General features: G+C 37.1%; 1 protein-coding gene across 1 annotated transcript in view; it reads left to right on the top strand.

The window, feature by feature from the left end:
* LOC116163137 (pyrokinin-1 receptor-like) overlaps positions 1-15583 on the top strand; it is an 18508-nt gene extending 2925 nt beyond the window's left edge. The window contains exon 2 of the mRNA XM_031476986.1: positions 15273-15583. Within this exon, the coding sequence (XP_031332846.1) occupies positions 15273-15583 (311 nt within the window). The remainder of the gene's footprint in view (positions 1-15272) is intronic.
* The last annotated feature ends 562 nt before the right edge of the window (positions 15584-16145 follow it).

Raw genomic sequence — 16145 nt, 5'->3', positions numbered from 1 at the left:
GTTTTGAATTTGGTAAATGTACCCAACCTCCTAAAAAAACCTGCGGCGTATTTATGCACAACGTAGTGGCTGAATGTCATTCATTTGATTTAAAACTTTAGTTCACTAACCCCCATATCAAATTTTGTAGGGAAGTCCCTACCAAGCAACGGTGTCCCCTCTCTCTATTACATTTATAATAAGGCATGAGTGTCACCGTTAAAATATTACGTTAACAATAATTTTACCTAATGGAACAATCATTGTCCGTATAACTTACAAAATTGAATATCTGTTTTCTAACAGATAATGACATGAAAAATATTTAGGTAAGTATATGCTTAGGATATGAACAGACTTGAGCGCAGAATCCAATTCAAACTCAATTCTTGTTGTCAATTACTACCTTACAAGAATAGGTGACGTATTTACTTTTTCAAAAGAAAACATTTAAATTCACCTTTTTTGGTGTCCGTTCACTTCATCTAAATCTAAATAATTACTTTACTTCTATGTTTACAGACATTACTTAAATGACCAATTTTCGAACAAAGTTATTGCATTGATAATGCCTATACCTGCATGTTTCTGACGAGTGATTCTTTTTACCACAGCGAGGGCAAGATGTCTTTCCGATTCTGCTTGTTCTGGATTCCCTCGCTGGCCCCTCTCCGATGTTGACGAATTCCCGTGACGTGGATCTCCGTTGGCAGTGGTTTGGTCTGCTCGACGCCGCGGAGGTCGATTAGGTCGGCCGGTTCCACTTAAGCTCGTTTGATCCAGATCCACTATCCGAAGCTCATCTGCGCTGACTCCGCGCCATTGCCGTTTTCAAATGCTTCCTGGAACGTTATCGTTTCCCTCTGCCAAGAACGCTTTGTCCCTAGCCCTTCCGGGTCCAAACGCAAAAAAATTTGTCTATCATTACCCTTTTTTTGAGTTGGATCCATTCGTTCTCGAAATGGGGGTTGAACTAATATTATGTTATTCAAAAATCTCTAAACTTCCCCATATAGTTTTATCGTTGAAGTTTTTAAAAATAACAGTGACTTAAGTTTCGGTCGTACTCCATCATTCAGGCGACTAGAAATGTATCACAATATAGCAAATTTGAAAACATTAAGAGCTAGTACTTACTGGTGAAAGTTAACAGAAAACGTAAATTACAAACGTTTGAAGACGAATAAACGACATGTTTGTTTTTTTTAATTATTAACTGGCCGAAGGCCAAGTGAAAAAAACTGAAAGGGTGGTTTAAAACGGAAAGGTGTCCTAAGTTTTCAAGAACGAATTATTATAAGCCTTTGTAAGAACAACCAACCGGAGGGTTGAATTTTTACATTTTAGGTTATTCAACTTTCAACCTTTAACGAAAAACAACTCCGATATGTTTCCTGCAATATGTGATCATGGATACATGCAAGGACTGGTGCATCAGTGGTGTCGATAGGTACGCCGAAATGGCAGAGTTGCGACATCAAACGAGAAAAGAAGTTCAAAAAATTCTTTAAGCCGATCGACCCAATTACCGCGATGTTCCAATTTTGTTGACACGTATGTGTTTTTTTATTAAATATTCACTTTGCGGCTAAACGTTTTAGATAGTTAATGTATGATACACAAAGTCGCACTAAAAATTACGAGAGGAAATCCAAATAAGCAATAATATACAGTGAGTTCCCACTTAAAATTGTAAGTTTGTATGAATCACCCTGTATATGGGTTTTGACGGAAGTTTCGCTGAGGCGAAGTTGTATGACTGCAGCAGATGGTGGCCAAACTTTTGACTTGTTTGAGGTTTTACTTGGTGTTATGCTTTCTACCAATCGTCCGAACGCTCGCTCGGTCTTCTCGCTCGCTCGATGGTTCTGTCCATCGATTTTAAAAGAGAACGGATGAGCGTTACGATGAATTTTTTAGGTGGATTCTTATTCGAATTGTAGATCGAGTTCGTGTATTGGCAATGTAGATCAAAAAATAAGGAAGACCCTTTGACATCTTCTAGATGAACCGAATTGCATGAACTTTTGTATGTGGATTGTGGATACCTCGAATAAAAGTAAACTAATGCCGAATCAAAAAATTTGTTTACGCATGCGCTATCTGATTTTTTAGAGTATTTTACTCAAAGTGAAAAATCGCTATGGCTGCACTTTTGCGTTCGTCTGTGCGTCACACGCATATTTTTTGTTTGCGCATGCGCAGTGTCAAAAATTTGAGTTAACGCATGTGCAATGCTAACTTTTTTATTATGGAAGCATTTAAGTGAAATTTTGTACATAGCATTTGGAATAGAGACAAATCTAACACCAGTTGCAAATTTTGCGCATGCGCAATGCCAACTTCCTTATTTACTAGAGCATTTAAATGAAATTTATAACATAGGCACTTGGATACAAGCAATCTAACATCAGTTTAATTTGGTTTTGCGCATCCGCAATGGTAACTTTTATTTATGAAAGCAGTTAAATGAAATATTCATATGTAGGCACCTTGAAACTAAAACTAATACCGGTTTTCAAATTTATGTTTACGCATGCTGTATGTTCTATTTATGAAGGTATTCAATGAAATTTCTAATGTAGACAATGCACAATGCTATTTACGAAAGTTATTTGAAAGAGGAATGGGGGGAGGATTTCGTGCCTACCGTATTTTTCTGGTCTAGCATTAAATTTATTAGGAGGAAAATTACGCTCTCGTCATTTATGTTGCATAATGATTTTTTTAAACTTTTATTGGTTAATTCAATGAAATTTTGTATGTAGGCACCTCGAATAAAAGTAAAAGAATGCCGAAGCAAAAAATTGTTTTGCGGATGCGCAATCCGTTTCTTTAATTTGTAAAGATATTTAAATGAAATTTTGAATATAGACACCTCAAGTAAAAGTAAAACTAATTCGAATCAAACATGTGTTTTTGCGCATGTGCACCGATTTTTTTAATGTTAAGATATTTAAATAAAATTTTGTATGTAGACGCCTCGAATGTGGCGCATATTAATAATAAGTCTTTTTTCATGAAAAGTCCCGCAAGGCGCCACCGGCTCCGTTCAAAAACTCGACGCTAACCAGGATGCCGTGGCGGCATCCATTGAACCTAATGTGACGTTCTGTTCTGAAGAGGTCTGTAATGAGAGAGATCGGCTTCGAGGCTTTTAATAAGGCATCTTACTCGTATTTCGAATTTAAAAGCTTAACGACATTGATGCACATACAAACAGGATTATTCTCGTTAAACTCTTGGATTTTCTCTAGAATTCATTAATACCTCCCCATGCTAACAAGAAGATAGTTGTTTGGGTCAATTTGAATAAGCAAATTGTCTGATATGCGAGTATATGTGAATGCTAGTGTTGAGGGTGTGATAAAAGATAGTCATTTGCGCAATAGTAGAAAATTTGATTGTTAGAAAAATGTTGAGAACTAAACTTATTGATTTCACAACAATTTTAAATGTGCCTTTACATAGTGTTACGCCATTATTTCTTTCACTGTTTGATAATATCATTACCTACCTGCAGTGTTGTCCGGAGTTTTTTAAGGCATGAAGTGTAATATATACGAAACGTGTGATTTTATACTGTATAGATATTGGAATTACCTCCTGCATGGGAAGCTACATTGAATATTATTTGCTGCTTGTATTGAATACATACTATAGAATACATTTTGCCTTGTTTAATTAAATGAAACGTAAATACGAGTATCAGAATGCCTAAATTATTAAGTGCCAACAAATAAGACATACCTACATTTGTAACAGTTGCAACATTATCCTGCTACCCCTATACTGCGGAAGACGAATAAAATCAAATAAACACATAACTTTTTCTTTTTGAAACTAAGACACCTTAGTTGCTTAATTTAGTTTTTGGGTTCATAATGAATTAATTTTTCACTTTCACAATAAAATTAGGTTAAAGAATTGCGCACCCAAAAAGAATTGGTTATACAATGATTTTCCGAGAAATTAAGAAGCATAGCTTAAGTAATCCAGATTAAAATTTAACCAACGTTAGGTGATTGTATTAGTAAATTATATCAGAATATGTTAAATTGCGCCAATTATCCTTCATCCACTAGAGGTTTATCGAAAACCTTTTCCAAATAAAATGTTTCAACTGGTTATACACTTCATATGGTAGAATACAAAACTTTTAGACAATCCATAAAGACCCGGTAGATGTGACGGGTAACATACAAAATATCTTAAAAATTCGTTTTAAAGAGCACATGGCTGACTTCAAAAATAATTAAAGTAAGTAGTAAAAGTGGATTAAATCGTTATGAAAGTTTAAAAATTCGCGCAAAAACAACTTCTTCTTAATAAATAAGGATGAAGGAAGTTCTTTAGGTCAATCAGAGTTCGTTCACGTTCATAGACCTCATCGTCAAAATCAATTGACATGCAATATGTCGAAATCTTTCATGAAGTGAGTTATCATATACTAAATGCTACATAAAACAAGTTAAAAAGTAATCGTAAACGATTTACATAAAGCGCATTTCCACTTGCATTCATTTCCCATTTGTAAGATGCAACTTCTGTTAAAATCGTAAAAATCCGGCCACAAATATGAAAGATAGCGTTGCACATGAGCAATCCATTTTTGACATGCTATTTCAATTTCAGTTTATAAGAAGAATTTCATTTCAATGCTTTTCTAAGTAAGAAAGTTGGAACTGCGCATGCGCAAACCTACATTTTGAAACTAATGTTAGATTTTCCTTTGTTCCAAGCGCCAAGGTATAAAGTTTCACTTAAATGCTTCCATAAATAAAAAAGTTGACACTGCGCATGCGCAAAACCAAATTTTGAAACTGGCGTTAGATTTTCCTATATTCCAAGTGCCTATGTATCACATTTCATTTAAATTCTTCCATAAATAAAAAAGTTGGCACTGCGTTTGCGCAAAACCAAATTTTGACATTGGCGTTTAATTTTCTTTTATTCCAAGTGTCTACAGGGTGATTCCTATAGTACCTGCCACCGTTTGGGAGCGTGTAGGTGGTGCGTAGGGGAGTATTTTGATATAGGACACTTGGGGTCGGAAATCTAAAATAAGGGTGCCAGAACCAAATTTACCTTCTGGAATTTCGCGCCTGTAGGTAGGCAACCCAACCGGCCGGCGGTGCACACAGAGCGATCTCAGGCGGCGATGTGTGGCTGACACTTGATCAGAATTTTGTTTAAACCCACGAAATCCCGTCTGCAACGACGCGTATCAAGTGAATAAACACTATGGGACGTTTTACTAACACGGAATGCTAGTACGCGGGTTTGCCTCGAAACGTTCCAACACATCCTCCTCTAAGGCATTTACCAACGGGCGATCGCGATCACGGGCGCTAATGGGCTGCGAAATAGGAGGAGGTCGGTGTAAACAAACAAACTTTTCGAAATGGGTGCTTAAATGACCCAAGTATCGATGTGCATCACGAATCTGTGTGTAAAGTTAAGCCTCCATCAGCTTACCTGCAATTGCCCTGTCTCGCACAGTCGGAAGTGAACTTCTTGAAAGACCTGTCTGCAGGGTAACTGACGGTTTGGATACCGCTCAGCGTACCCTCGTCGTGCAGCTCGTGCGTTACCATTTGCCAATCCGTACATGAAGTGCATGTCCGCGTATTCCGTGTTAGTAAAACGTGCCATAGTGTTTATTCACTTGATACGCGTCGTTGCAGACGCGATTTCGTGGGTTTAAACAAAATTCTGATCAAGTGCCAGCCACACATCGCCGCCTGAGATCGCTCCGTGTGCACCGCCGGCCGGTTGGGTTGCCTACCTACAGGCGCGAAATTCCAGAAGGTAAATTTGGCTCTGGCACCCTTATTTTAGATTTCCGACCCCAAGTGTCCTATATCAAAATACTCCCCTACGCACCACCTACACGCTCCCAAACGGTGGCAGGTACTATAGGAATCACCCTGTATATGTATCAAATTTCGTTTAAATTCTTCCATAAATAAAAAAGTTGGCACTGCGCATGCGCTAGACCAAATTTTGAAACTGGCGTTAGATTTTCGTTTATTCCAAGTGCCTATGTATCAAATTTCATTCAAATACTTTTATTAATCAAAAAGTTTGCAATTCGGTTTATAAATGGTCGCGATGCGAAAAGGGCACTGTGAATTTTGAATCGATTCGACTCAACTGTTGGCATTGCGTATTATATGGCTAAAGCTATGCCCATATTGAATTTCATGCAATTCAGTTCATAACTAACGGAGATATAAAAGCGATCGGACATTTCTAAACAAAATTATCGTTCACACGGACAGATAGAGGGACAGACAGGCAAAGGAACAGACGGACAGACCAACAGACAGACGACAGACAACAATACGAAATTATAAATGATCTCTAGGATGGTTAATAAACGGTAAAAGTGTAAAACTATGGAACATGTAAAAAACGGTTTGTTAGTTTTTTTACAATAACTTTTTTAGCAATAAACGCAGAAAAAATTCCTTCCTTGGTGCAAGCCTCGACACCATAACGAACCAAATAGCGAAAAAAGTAGAACAATAGCTCTTAAGATAAAGAACTAGTAGCGTCGCAAAACGAGCGGACGGACGGACGGACGGACGGACGGACAGCCGGCCGGACGGCGGACGGACGGACAAAGTGGCCACAATAGCGCGTTTTTTTTTTATTTTTGTGGAAATGCGCTAAAAACTACCCTATCGCTCCAATTGACACCGACATATTAATTCAAGCCGTTTTACATAATAAAGTCACGTTTCATAGTGAGAAGGGTCTTTGCTTGCCAAAATTTCAATGCCTATATTTCCAATAAACCCCTAAAAGTTATAACAATACCTCAGAAGTAATTAAGAAAGAATGCAGCAATACAGTGAAAAGTGAAGCTGTTGTTTCGACGCTGGTAAAATAAAACCGGCTTTTAAAACAATAGCTTTGACACTTTATATTTCAGAACCCTTTTAATAGGCTTTTTAGACATAATGGCTATTGAAAAAATGGATATTGTGTTTCAAATATCTCACCCCTTTCAAAATTGCATTTTTATATAGAGAACCTGGACCTTTATGAACAAATACTGATAAGAATGCCCTTTTAACTAAACTTTGTACTTTATTCTTAGCATTGGGTCTCGACAAGGACCAGACTATTTCAGTGTTACATTGTACAAACAATACCTATCCACTAAATTTGGAATTCAGGCGAATTGAGTTTAAAATTAAGGGTTGTTTGTATTTACCGTAGAGATGGTCAGATGCTATACTAGATATAATACACTTCTGTACACATTTGCATTTATTAGATAAATACGGATACACCGTTCGTTGTGGCTTGATTCAAGTGTGGATTTCAAACAATTGGTGTATAGATGCTTAAAATATACTGAAGTGTTACCCTTTGTAGTTGAGCATCTATTCATATCGTTATTGTGACTTTTCATGTGCTTACTTAATTACAGATACGATTCATGTATCTATTCAAAACACACGAGGCTTTGATTATACGTGCATGTGTTCACTATGTTAATGAGACCTTAAAAATGAACAGCTCTGCATTATATAAAATATTGTATCTTTAGTTCGGTCACAATATCGACTATTTATTATTATTTTTTTTATTTTTGCCTTTATTTTTAAGTGGGCGGGGTTTCAGCCAAGGCTGCTCTACCAACCCAACCCACTATACATTTACAAATATCCATGCCCGAACCCGGATTCGAACCAGGGACCCTGTACCGCAGTCGAGCTTCCACTGAACTGCGCTACACGGGCCGGCAACTCTCTGTATCAAAGGTCTGTAGACATTACACACTTTAATGAGAAAATCTACTATGAAACCTTATAGATCATATTGGAAGGCAGGTCGTTACTACAACAATTTGATCTGAGAAATTTCCGGTTTGAAACTAGTTTAACTAGTAAATAATAAGGAACTCCCTATACTGCTATTACAATCAATGGCTATATGTAAGTTACCTAAGATATACTGCTATGACAACAACTTTTATCTCCCTACACATGGTTCGTTTTTGTTTAATTTAATGTAGGACAGATTAAAAAATTATTGCTTTTATTTTAATTTGATAGGGTACTAAAATTTGCAGGTGCTTCTTTGTGTAAAATTTCCTCATCGTTATAAATTATTTGTTGGAATTATTTTTGTATAAACTATATAGGTGTGTTAAGAGTTAATTGGATTGGAGAGCACAATCTATATCATTTACAAATAATAAGTGTTTAACTTCGTAAAAATGCGGTCTGGCAAAAAGGTAGAAGTGGAGATAACGCGTTTATTACAAAAGAAGTTGTTACAAGAACTGGGGAAGACGCTCCGAGATTTTCAGTTTTGCCGCCATAGAGATTCGTACCGTGTACGGCTTCGGGTCTGTATTATTTTATTCTATTATTTATTTTTTATGAGTTCTATCCACGACAAAAAACGCGGCGTTCTCTACATTATTGTCTCGTTAGGACAGGCGACAAACAACGCGTGTAAAAAAGAGACCTTAGTGTCGTGGAATAAACCGTGATTGTATAAGGCCACAGGAAAATTCTATATTCTGTGTTATCAGGTTTTTACTCTATGCGGGAGTAGAAAAAGATTAGTCAACGTGTACATATGAGTTATAGTACAGGTGTAAATAAATTAGATTGGACGGATGAAGTTGGTTCATTGGTAGAAAAGAGATTACAGGTTAGCATCATAAATGGGTGCCGTTCTAGAAACGTGAAGTGGTGGGAAAATGGTTGTTCTCATACAGCGGTCGTTCAGGTATATTAGCAGAGTTAAGTTAACCACTCGTACATCTTAGCATCAAATGATTTCGTTTTTTGTGCGACACATGAACAGCGCGCGGTATTATATTTTGTGCTTGGAGGATTCTCAGTTATGCTTTAGCGAGGTTAAGTAAATCACCCGTAACGACTCGATGGCGTGTTAAATCTAAGTATAAACAATTACAAATTACCAAATGCAAAGTATTGTGGGGCTACTTAATAATCGAGATAATGTCACGTTAACTACCGGTGGGATTAACCAATTTGTGAACTTTAATCCTTGCCATATTTGCAAACCTACGTGTTAATGATTTTCACCTGGTGTTAGCCGGGAATTGGTTTCTTTCATTCGAGTATGTATTTCTGTAGCGTTATTTTTCCTTTTAAAATTGTTTGTAATTGCGTATTGTTTATTTGGATCTGTTTGTTTAACTGTGAAATATGAGATTGCGTGTTTAAATGTAGGCACATCTGGTCGTCTGCGATCAGAGGTTTTCTTAACGGACGAGATCTAATCAACGCACTATATTTATCGCTGTAAGAAGAGATAACTGGTTACGCAGGTGTTCAACGATAGTTTGACGTAAAAAGGGACGCACGACGTCTCGAAGCTGGTGCTACCTAATATAATTATAATTCTCCCTTTATCAATAAAACTGGAAGAAGGAGATTTATTTTATTATGGAAGTGTTGTTTCGTTAAATACGGCAAGCAGGAGGTGGCTGGTTTTCGCGATTGTTGGAAAGCGGGCATTTCTTTACGCTATTTTTTATTCCTTTTCCGCCCGATTTGACTACTTGAAGATGCAGTTTGTTTTTATTATAATAATTTTGTGCAGAAGCAAGTTAACAAAAGTTCTTAGAAGTTCAATGCGTGTTGTCCGTATTCGAAAAAAGTTAGTCAACTTGAAGTATAGGAAGCAGTTGTAGTGCACCGTGCGGCCTTCTGTCAATGTTCTCTTATTATCAAAGTTAAAAATTTGTACCGCCTGAATAGCCATCGGCAATTCGTCATTTCATTCGTCGAATTAATTAATTAATCAATATGTGTGTACTAAAGAAAAGTGAAATTCAGGTGTGTGGTGTAGATTCTCAGAAGATAACCACTTCTCGATAAGTCAGTATCATCATACCCGAGAGCGTATTGGCATTCTGTACTATTATTCAGAGCAGCTCTGGTCTGATTCGCAGTATACTATGGCTTCACGTTATGCGCAATTTGATAATACCAAAGAGTAACTAAAGTATTCTTTGATAATACATTACATACTGCGATTCAGAGCACCGATATGGTTTAGTGCTCGGTTTCGTGTGTGTTTTATTACTAAAATTAGCTAAGCACTTGTCGCACCAAACACTGTTAAGTATCTTCACCCGTTTTTTTAAAATTTCGCTTTAAATCCATGTTCTACTAGTTCCAAATGTACGATCATTGAAAACGTATTCTCGTGGCACATTTCACCCAATACCTCTTTATAGATCATTTTAGTGCAGTTTGAGAACCTTGATTACACACAAACAACAAAAAATATAGTTTTCTTGCAAAGGTAACAATAAAAACACTTTTTGTAAGTGTATGATGTGCTTTATAGAAACCCATTATATACAGTGTTTCAGAACTCTAAAGTTTAAACCATATCGGTGCTCTGAATCGCGGTAGATAATGTATTATCAAATTGCGCATAACGTGAAGCCATAGTATACTGCGAATCAGACCAGAGCAGCTCTGAATAATAGTACAGAATGCCAATACGCTTCCCGTACTATTCGGTTACCATAAAAGCTACTCTTTACGCAATCCGAGTGGTGTTCATACGATTTTATTTTACCCTGAGATTCACATACCCACGACACGACTACAGTGCTCTCTATCCGTGACCACCCATTTTGTATTGAAAGCATAGGGCTAATAGCAGTCCATGTACTATATGGTCTAAGCTTGAAACCGGTTGTAGTTACCCATTTTTACCGGTGCATAGAGAAAGAATAGGGCTTTCTTTTAGTGTACTTAAAAAAAAGTTAAATTACGTACGACCGCAGCTGTCCAAATTTCAAAGACTAAAAACTCAGTTGTTTAAGTAAACAGTCATTTGCTTACTATTGCATGAGATAGAAATCGATTCTGTCCATTTCACCATACAATACACCAACAATTAAATTCCAAAAATCTTCATAGGTGAAACCACTATGAATTTTTAGATTATTGAAAAACTTAATGTTAACCTATAACAGGTGACGGATTAGTGTCACAAGATTTGTTTAAAATTCGATTGTTATTATAAAATCATGGCCGACTACTAAAAAGAAAATCTGAAAAAATTCCGGTATTTCCGGAAGTGCGACCATTTTGAAAATATTTTACATCGATTCTTCGACCTTCAGAGTAACATTGTTTAAATACTGCTCCTAAGTACACATTTTAAACAACCTACCTATTTCACTTTCCTAGAAACGTTTAAGTAAATCTCCCAAAGCCACTCTGTAATGGCAATGTTAGTGGTTATACTATTAACAATAATGTTAATTTTGAATTTAAATTCGTTATTTTTACGCTCAACCCAATGTAACATTTTGCCGAAATTAGAATTCTTATTATAATTTTATTTATTGATGCACTGTCCTATAATATACTGTATTTATTTTAAGAAGGCAGCGGTAAAAAGCATAGGAAAGCGTTGACCTTCAATGTGATTGGTTAAAACACGAGTCAGTATTACGCTGAAAGATAAAACGAGTGGCGAATTTTGCAAGCTGAAGCTGGGACAGTGCGATCAATATTGAGTTGCTGCGCCGCTTCAATAAATTATGACGTTAGTAATCATTTGCCGCAACAGGCCTGGTGCACCAATACTAAAACATAACCTTAAAGTAAACTTTTGACGTTTAACCATATTTAACCTAAATCAACGATTTAACCACCTTGTAAGTTTCCAAATTATGTGGAACTACACGAATAGCAAATTACTACAAAAATTGAAACGATTTTATTTCTTTTACAACTCGTTAATATCGAAGTAATTGGATAAATTACATGCACACTATAACAACTGTTCGAAGTGCTTACCACCATTATTAAGACAGGGATCCACTCTTTTCTTCATGTTTTCGAAGACGGCATGTAAGTGCTGTTGCGTAATGTTTCAAACGGTAGCTTCTATACCTGCTCGTAATTCGGCAATGGTGTGTAGGTAAACGGTTTCGAATACGTTGCCATCTCGTAAATTTGCATGCAATAATTTACGGTTACTTTAAAGGATAGAAGTACAATTTTCTCCAGGCAATAGCGTCACACGTTCCGTATGAGATGCCCGTTAGTGGGACACATTGTCGCAGCTGCTTTTTCCGACTTTGCTCAAGACGAGCAAGAGCATCTTTTACAACCTGCTTATTAGCAATCACTAAGCGGCCAGGTGACTTCCCAGAAGCAAGACTTCCTGTATGTTAAACCGCTCAAGTAGACGATGAGCATTTCGGCGTATATTGTTGTAATCGAGGTTGTAATCCTCGTCATGGTTGACAATCGTTTATCGAAACTCCTGTATACACAAACGTATCGAGTACTCCCAAACTCCACTTTCGTCTTTAGTCCCATTACGGAAACAGGACAGCAAACGCATCTTATTCTCTTCTAAAGTAAAAGGCTTGTCGGAGTAAACCTATTGCCTATTACACGCTACAACTAAAAAAACGTTTGTTTGTAATTTACAAGTAATTTACCCACCTTGTAAATATTCGAAAGAAACTGGTAGTCTTGAAAAAAGCCGTTTTGAAAGGGACGAAAGTATTCTAATAAGAATCACAAATCATGGTTTTGGTTTGTGAAATTATAGGTTATGTTTTGTATTGGTACACATATACCTGGTTGCGGCAAATGATTACTAATGTGATATTTTATAAGAGCGGCGCAGCATATGATTATTGATCTCCCTGTAGTTTCTATTGTCATCTGAACTGTTGAAGTGTCATTAACTGTTAATGTCAAAGATTTATTTCTGTTTGCAGTGCTGGATATTTCTACTTTACAATAATTTGGTGCCGTTTCATATTTTTCCTGTGTGTGCTTATCTTCAAACCCAGCACCATCTACTACCTTCTTATAATGAATGCAGTATAAGTTGGCGGGTGATCCAAAAAAACTGGTATCGTTCTTTCAAGATATTTGTCATAAACGTCACATTTTCATTTTTTAGACAATTATCCCGTTTATTATGCCAGTTCACTTTCCTGTACCAATGCATAACACCAGAAATCAGCTAACCTTTTATACGTCCAAACCACGAACTTCCATTTTATCACGTTCTCCAATTTCGATCACAAGCAGAAACTTTAACACTATTTGCCAGATGTGTGACATACACGCTGATAATCCCTCACATTTATTCTTGAATTGTCCTTCTGTTTTGTTGTATTCTTTATGTGTGTTAGGATCTATTTTATTAGTTTGAAACTTTTTTCTTTTTTAGCGCATTTTTTAAGAATTAAAAAAAATGTGCTATTGTTTGCGTTTTGTCCGTCCGTCCAGACCCACATCTGCCGTTTCGAACTACTTCTAGGGGAATGGTCCTAGAGTCCTGGAATTTGCAATAGGTAGCCAGGTGAGCCAGACGGCTATCACATTTCGCTGTCTAACCCCCCCCCCCACGAATTATTTCCTGAGATGCTGTTTTTGAAAGTAAAACGTGCATAACTTTTACATACCACAACCAATTGGTCTCAGATTTTGCATACGCATGCCTTTAGTGGTGCCAAGTTTAACTGTAGAAAATTGGGGGGGGGGGGCAATTACATGTTCTACCTTTCATGATATTCGGTGAGCGACGGGGCCTCAGGGGGCGGGGGCTAAAAATTAATTTTATTTCTCATTGTATTCTAATTAAAGGTCTCAACGAAAAAAACCCTTTTCTATCCACTAATCCACTACTGGCCTTCTGTCTGTCCTTTTATCAAAGTACGGGGTGGAGGAGGGGGGGGGAGTGTGAAACTAGTTTTATCCTTCATGGTACTCTAATGAAAGGTCTCAACGAAAGGAATTAATTTCTACCAACCATAGCCCTCCTCGTCGACCTCTTATCGTGATCGGGTATATTCCCTTATACCTCAAGAGCGAATCGTCGGAAGAGGGTACTCACGAAGGGCGATTGAAACGTCTGCAAGAAATATATCCATTGGTGATGTCAAAACAAAAGCTATTTCGGTTAAAAAAATGCGCTGTATTTGCACAAGAGTTGTGCACAATTTATACTTGTTTGTTTAGTATAGATTACACTATACAGTACTATAAATACTATTGTTACTAGAATTGTCCTGCAACTGGCGATAAGCCTGTAGGGCAATAAATAAATTAAATTAAATCAACAATTTTCATTCCTGTATTTGATTATCAAAGCCAAACTCTAAATAACGCACCATTGAATAAATCGTGTTGTTATTCAATAAAGGTCGATTCTCACTTTCGTGCAAGGCACGTACTCGGCACAGGCAAGGCATCGACTCGGCAAAATATCTATATTATTGAATCTTATGAATTTTTGGGGTGTAATTCACACTATGCGAGCAACGACTCGGCAAGCTACGGCCTTTGCACGCGGTGTTCTTCTGAAACAATATTTGCCGGGCATGTACCGTGCCACGTTCCGACAAGTATGAATACAATCTGTGCAGGTCACCGACTTTAGTTCAGTTTTCATAGTACAAGAAAGGTTGAAGGGTCAGCAAAGGAACACTTTTTCAGCGGAACAAGATGAGATGCTGATTGAATGTGTCCGTGAGAATGATTTCGGTCATAAAAGATACTTTTTATGCATTTTATATACACAAAAACGTATTTTTATTTTTCTGCAATATGTACTTTCTTGTTCTTCATCATCTAATATTAGACCTATTTTAATTAACGTGGAAGTTTCGAACATTTCCACAGTTGAAACTCACGTAGAAACTGCTTACCTGCGGCAAGCGTGTCGCAGTGTGAATTGAACTCAAAAAACTTTGCCCGTGCCGAGTATGTGCCGTGCCGTTGCCGGGCCGGTTCTTTGCACGAAAGTGAGAATCGGCCTTAACACTTATAGTGTCATTTCTTAATAGGAGTTATTCATGTTGTGTCATTTTCCTAGTGAGGATATACTATAGGGAGACAATCGACATGAATTTTAAGCTTAATATCTGGCTCTGTTTCTAAGAAAAGGATGTTTTTTTTATACGTACATCAAATGCGACATTTCGCTGATCATAAACGGCAAAGTACCGTTTCGTTGCTAGGAGCAGAGAAGCAGAAACCAGGCTGAAGAAAGATGCATTTATAGTAATCAAGTATGTATGTAACAGATTTGAAATTAATAGAAATTTGTCAATAAAATAAAATTGATCGATTATAGAATATTCTCTTTTTCGTGAATGATCTTTTTACACACGCGGTTAAACTATCAACGGGTAGTTGTAGTCCCTAGCCGCATCAACTAGAACATTTTTGGTGACCCCGACGTGATTTGTGAGTTGTTGGACAATTCGAAAACTTGAAAACCTATGAATCGATTAGAGAGAGCGCGTCGTCCTGTCAGGCGGCAGTTGAAGAAGTTGTGTGATGACATAAATGTTGAAAGCCAAAATACTATTCCGGATTTGGATCAGATGCGTGTGAATGTATTAATGTTGGAGGATACTCATCGGGAATTGCAAATATTGGACGATACGATCAAAAACCAAATGCTTGACGACAACGTGGACGATGATCAACAAAATGAAGAATTTGATGATATCGCTCAATATAAGAAAATGTTTCAAACAGCAAGGCGAGTGTTTGAAGTGCTGAGAGATGAAAATTGCAAATCCATAACTGAAAANAACTGAAAAACAGGGTGATTTGTCAAAACTTTATGACCAGTTGGAAAGTCATTTGCGTGCATTGGAGTCGTTAAAAGTAACTTCAGACAAGTATGACGCAATGCTGTATCCGATGGTGGAGTCCTGTCTGCCCACTAATATATTACAAGCATGGCAAAGAAGTGCGAAGTGGAAGGATGCTGACAAAACCACAAATAAGTTGAATAAATTGATGCAGTTCTTACGTATGGAAGTTGAAGGTGAACAACGAATTTCCTTGGCTCAAGAAGGTTTTGGTTTGACTTCAAATCCTTCGAATAAAGTCAAAAATGTAATCCAGAAAAAAGTTGAGAAAATTCCTACGGCAATGGAACTACACTCTGGAAATGTTAAAACCTCTTGTGGATTTTGTGAAAAGAGTCACGATACTCAAGATTGTTTCATCGCACAAGGGTGGTCCCTAGAAGACAGAAAACAGAAGCTTAAAGAGACAAAGCGTTGTTTTACTTGCCTACGATTTGGTCATAGATCAAAATCTTGTAAATATCGAGTGAAGTGTATCGTATGTAGTAAGAGACATTATGTAATT

Source organism: Photinus pyralis, unplaced genomic scaffold (genome assembly GCF_008802855.1).
Source record: "Photinus pyralis isolate 1611_PpyrPB1 unplaced genomic scaffold, Ppyr1.3 Ppyr1.4_LG2, whole genome shotgun sequence".
NCBI classification, from domain to species: Eukaryota; Metazoa; Arthropoda; class Insecta; order Coleoptera; family Lampyridae; genus Photinus; species Photinus pyralis.
Note: the sequence above shows the minus strand (reverse complement) of the source record. Positions and strands in the feature narration are given on the sequence as shown.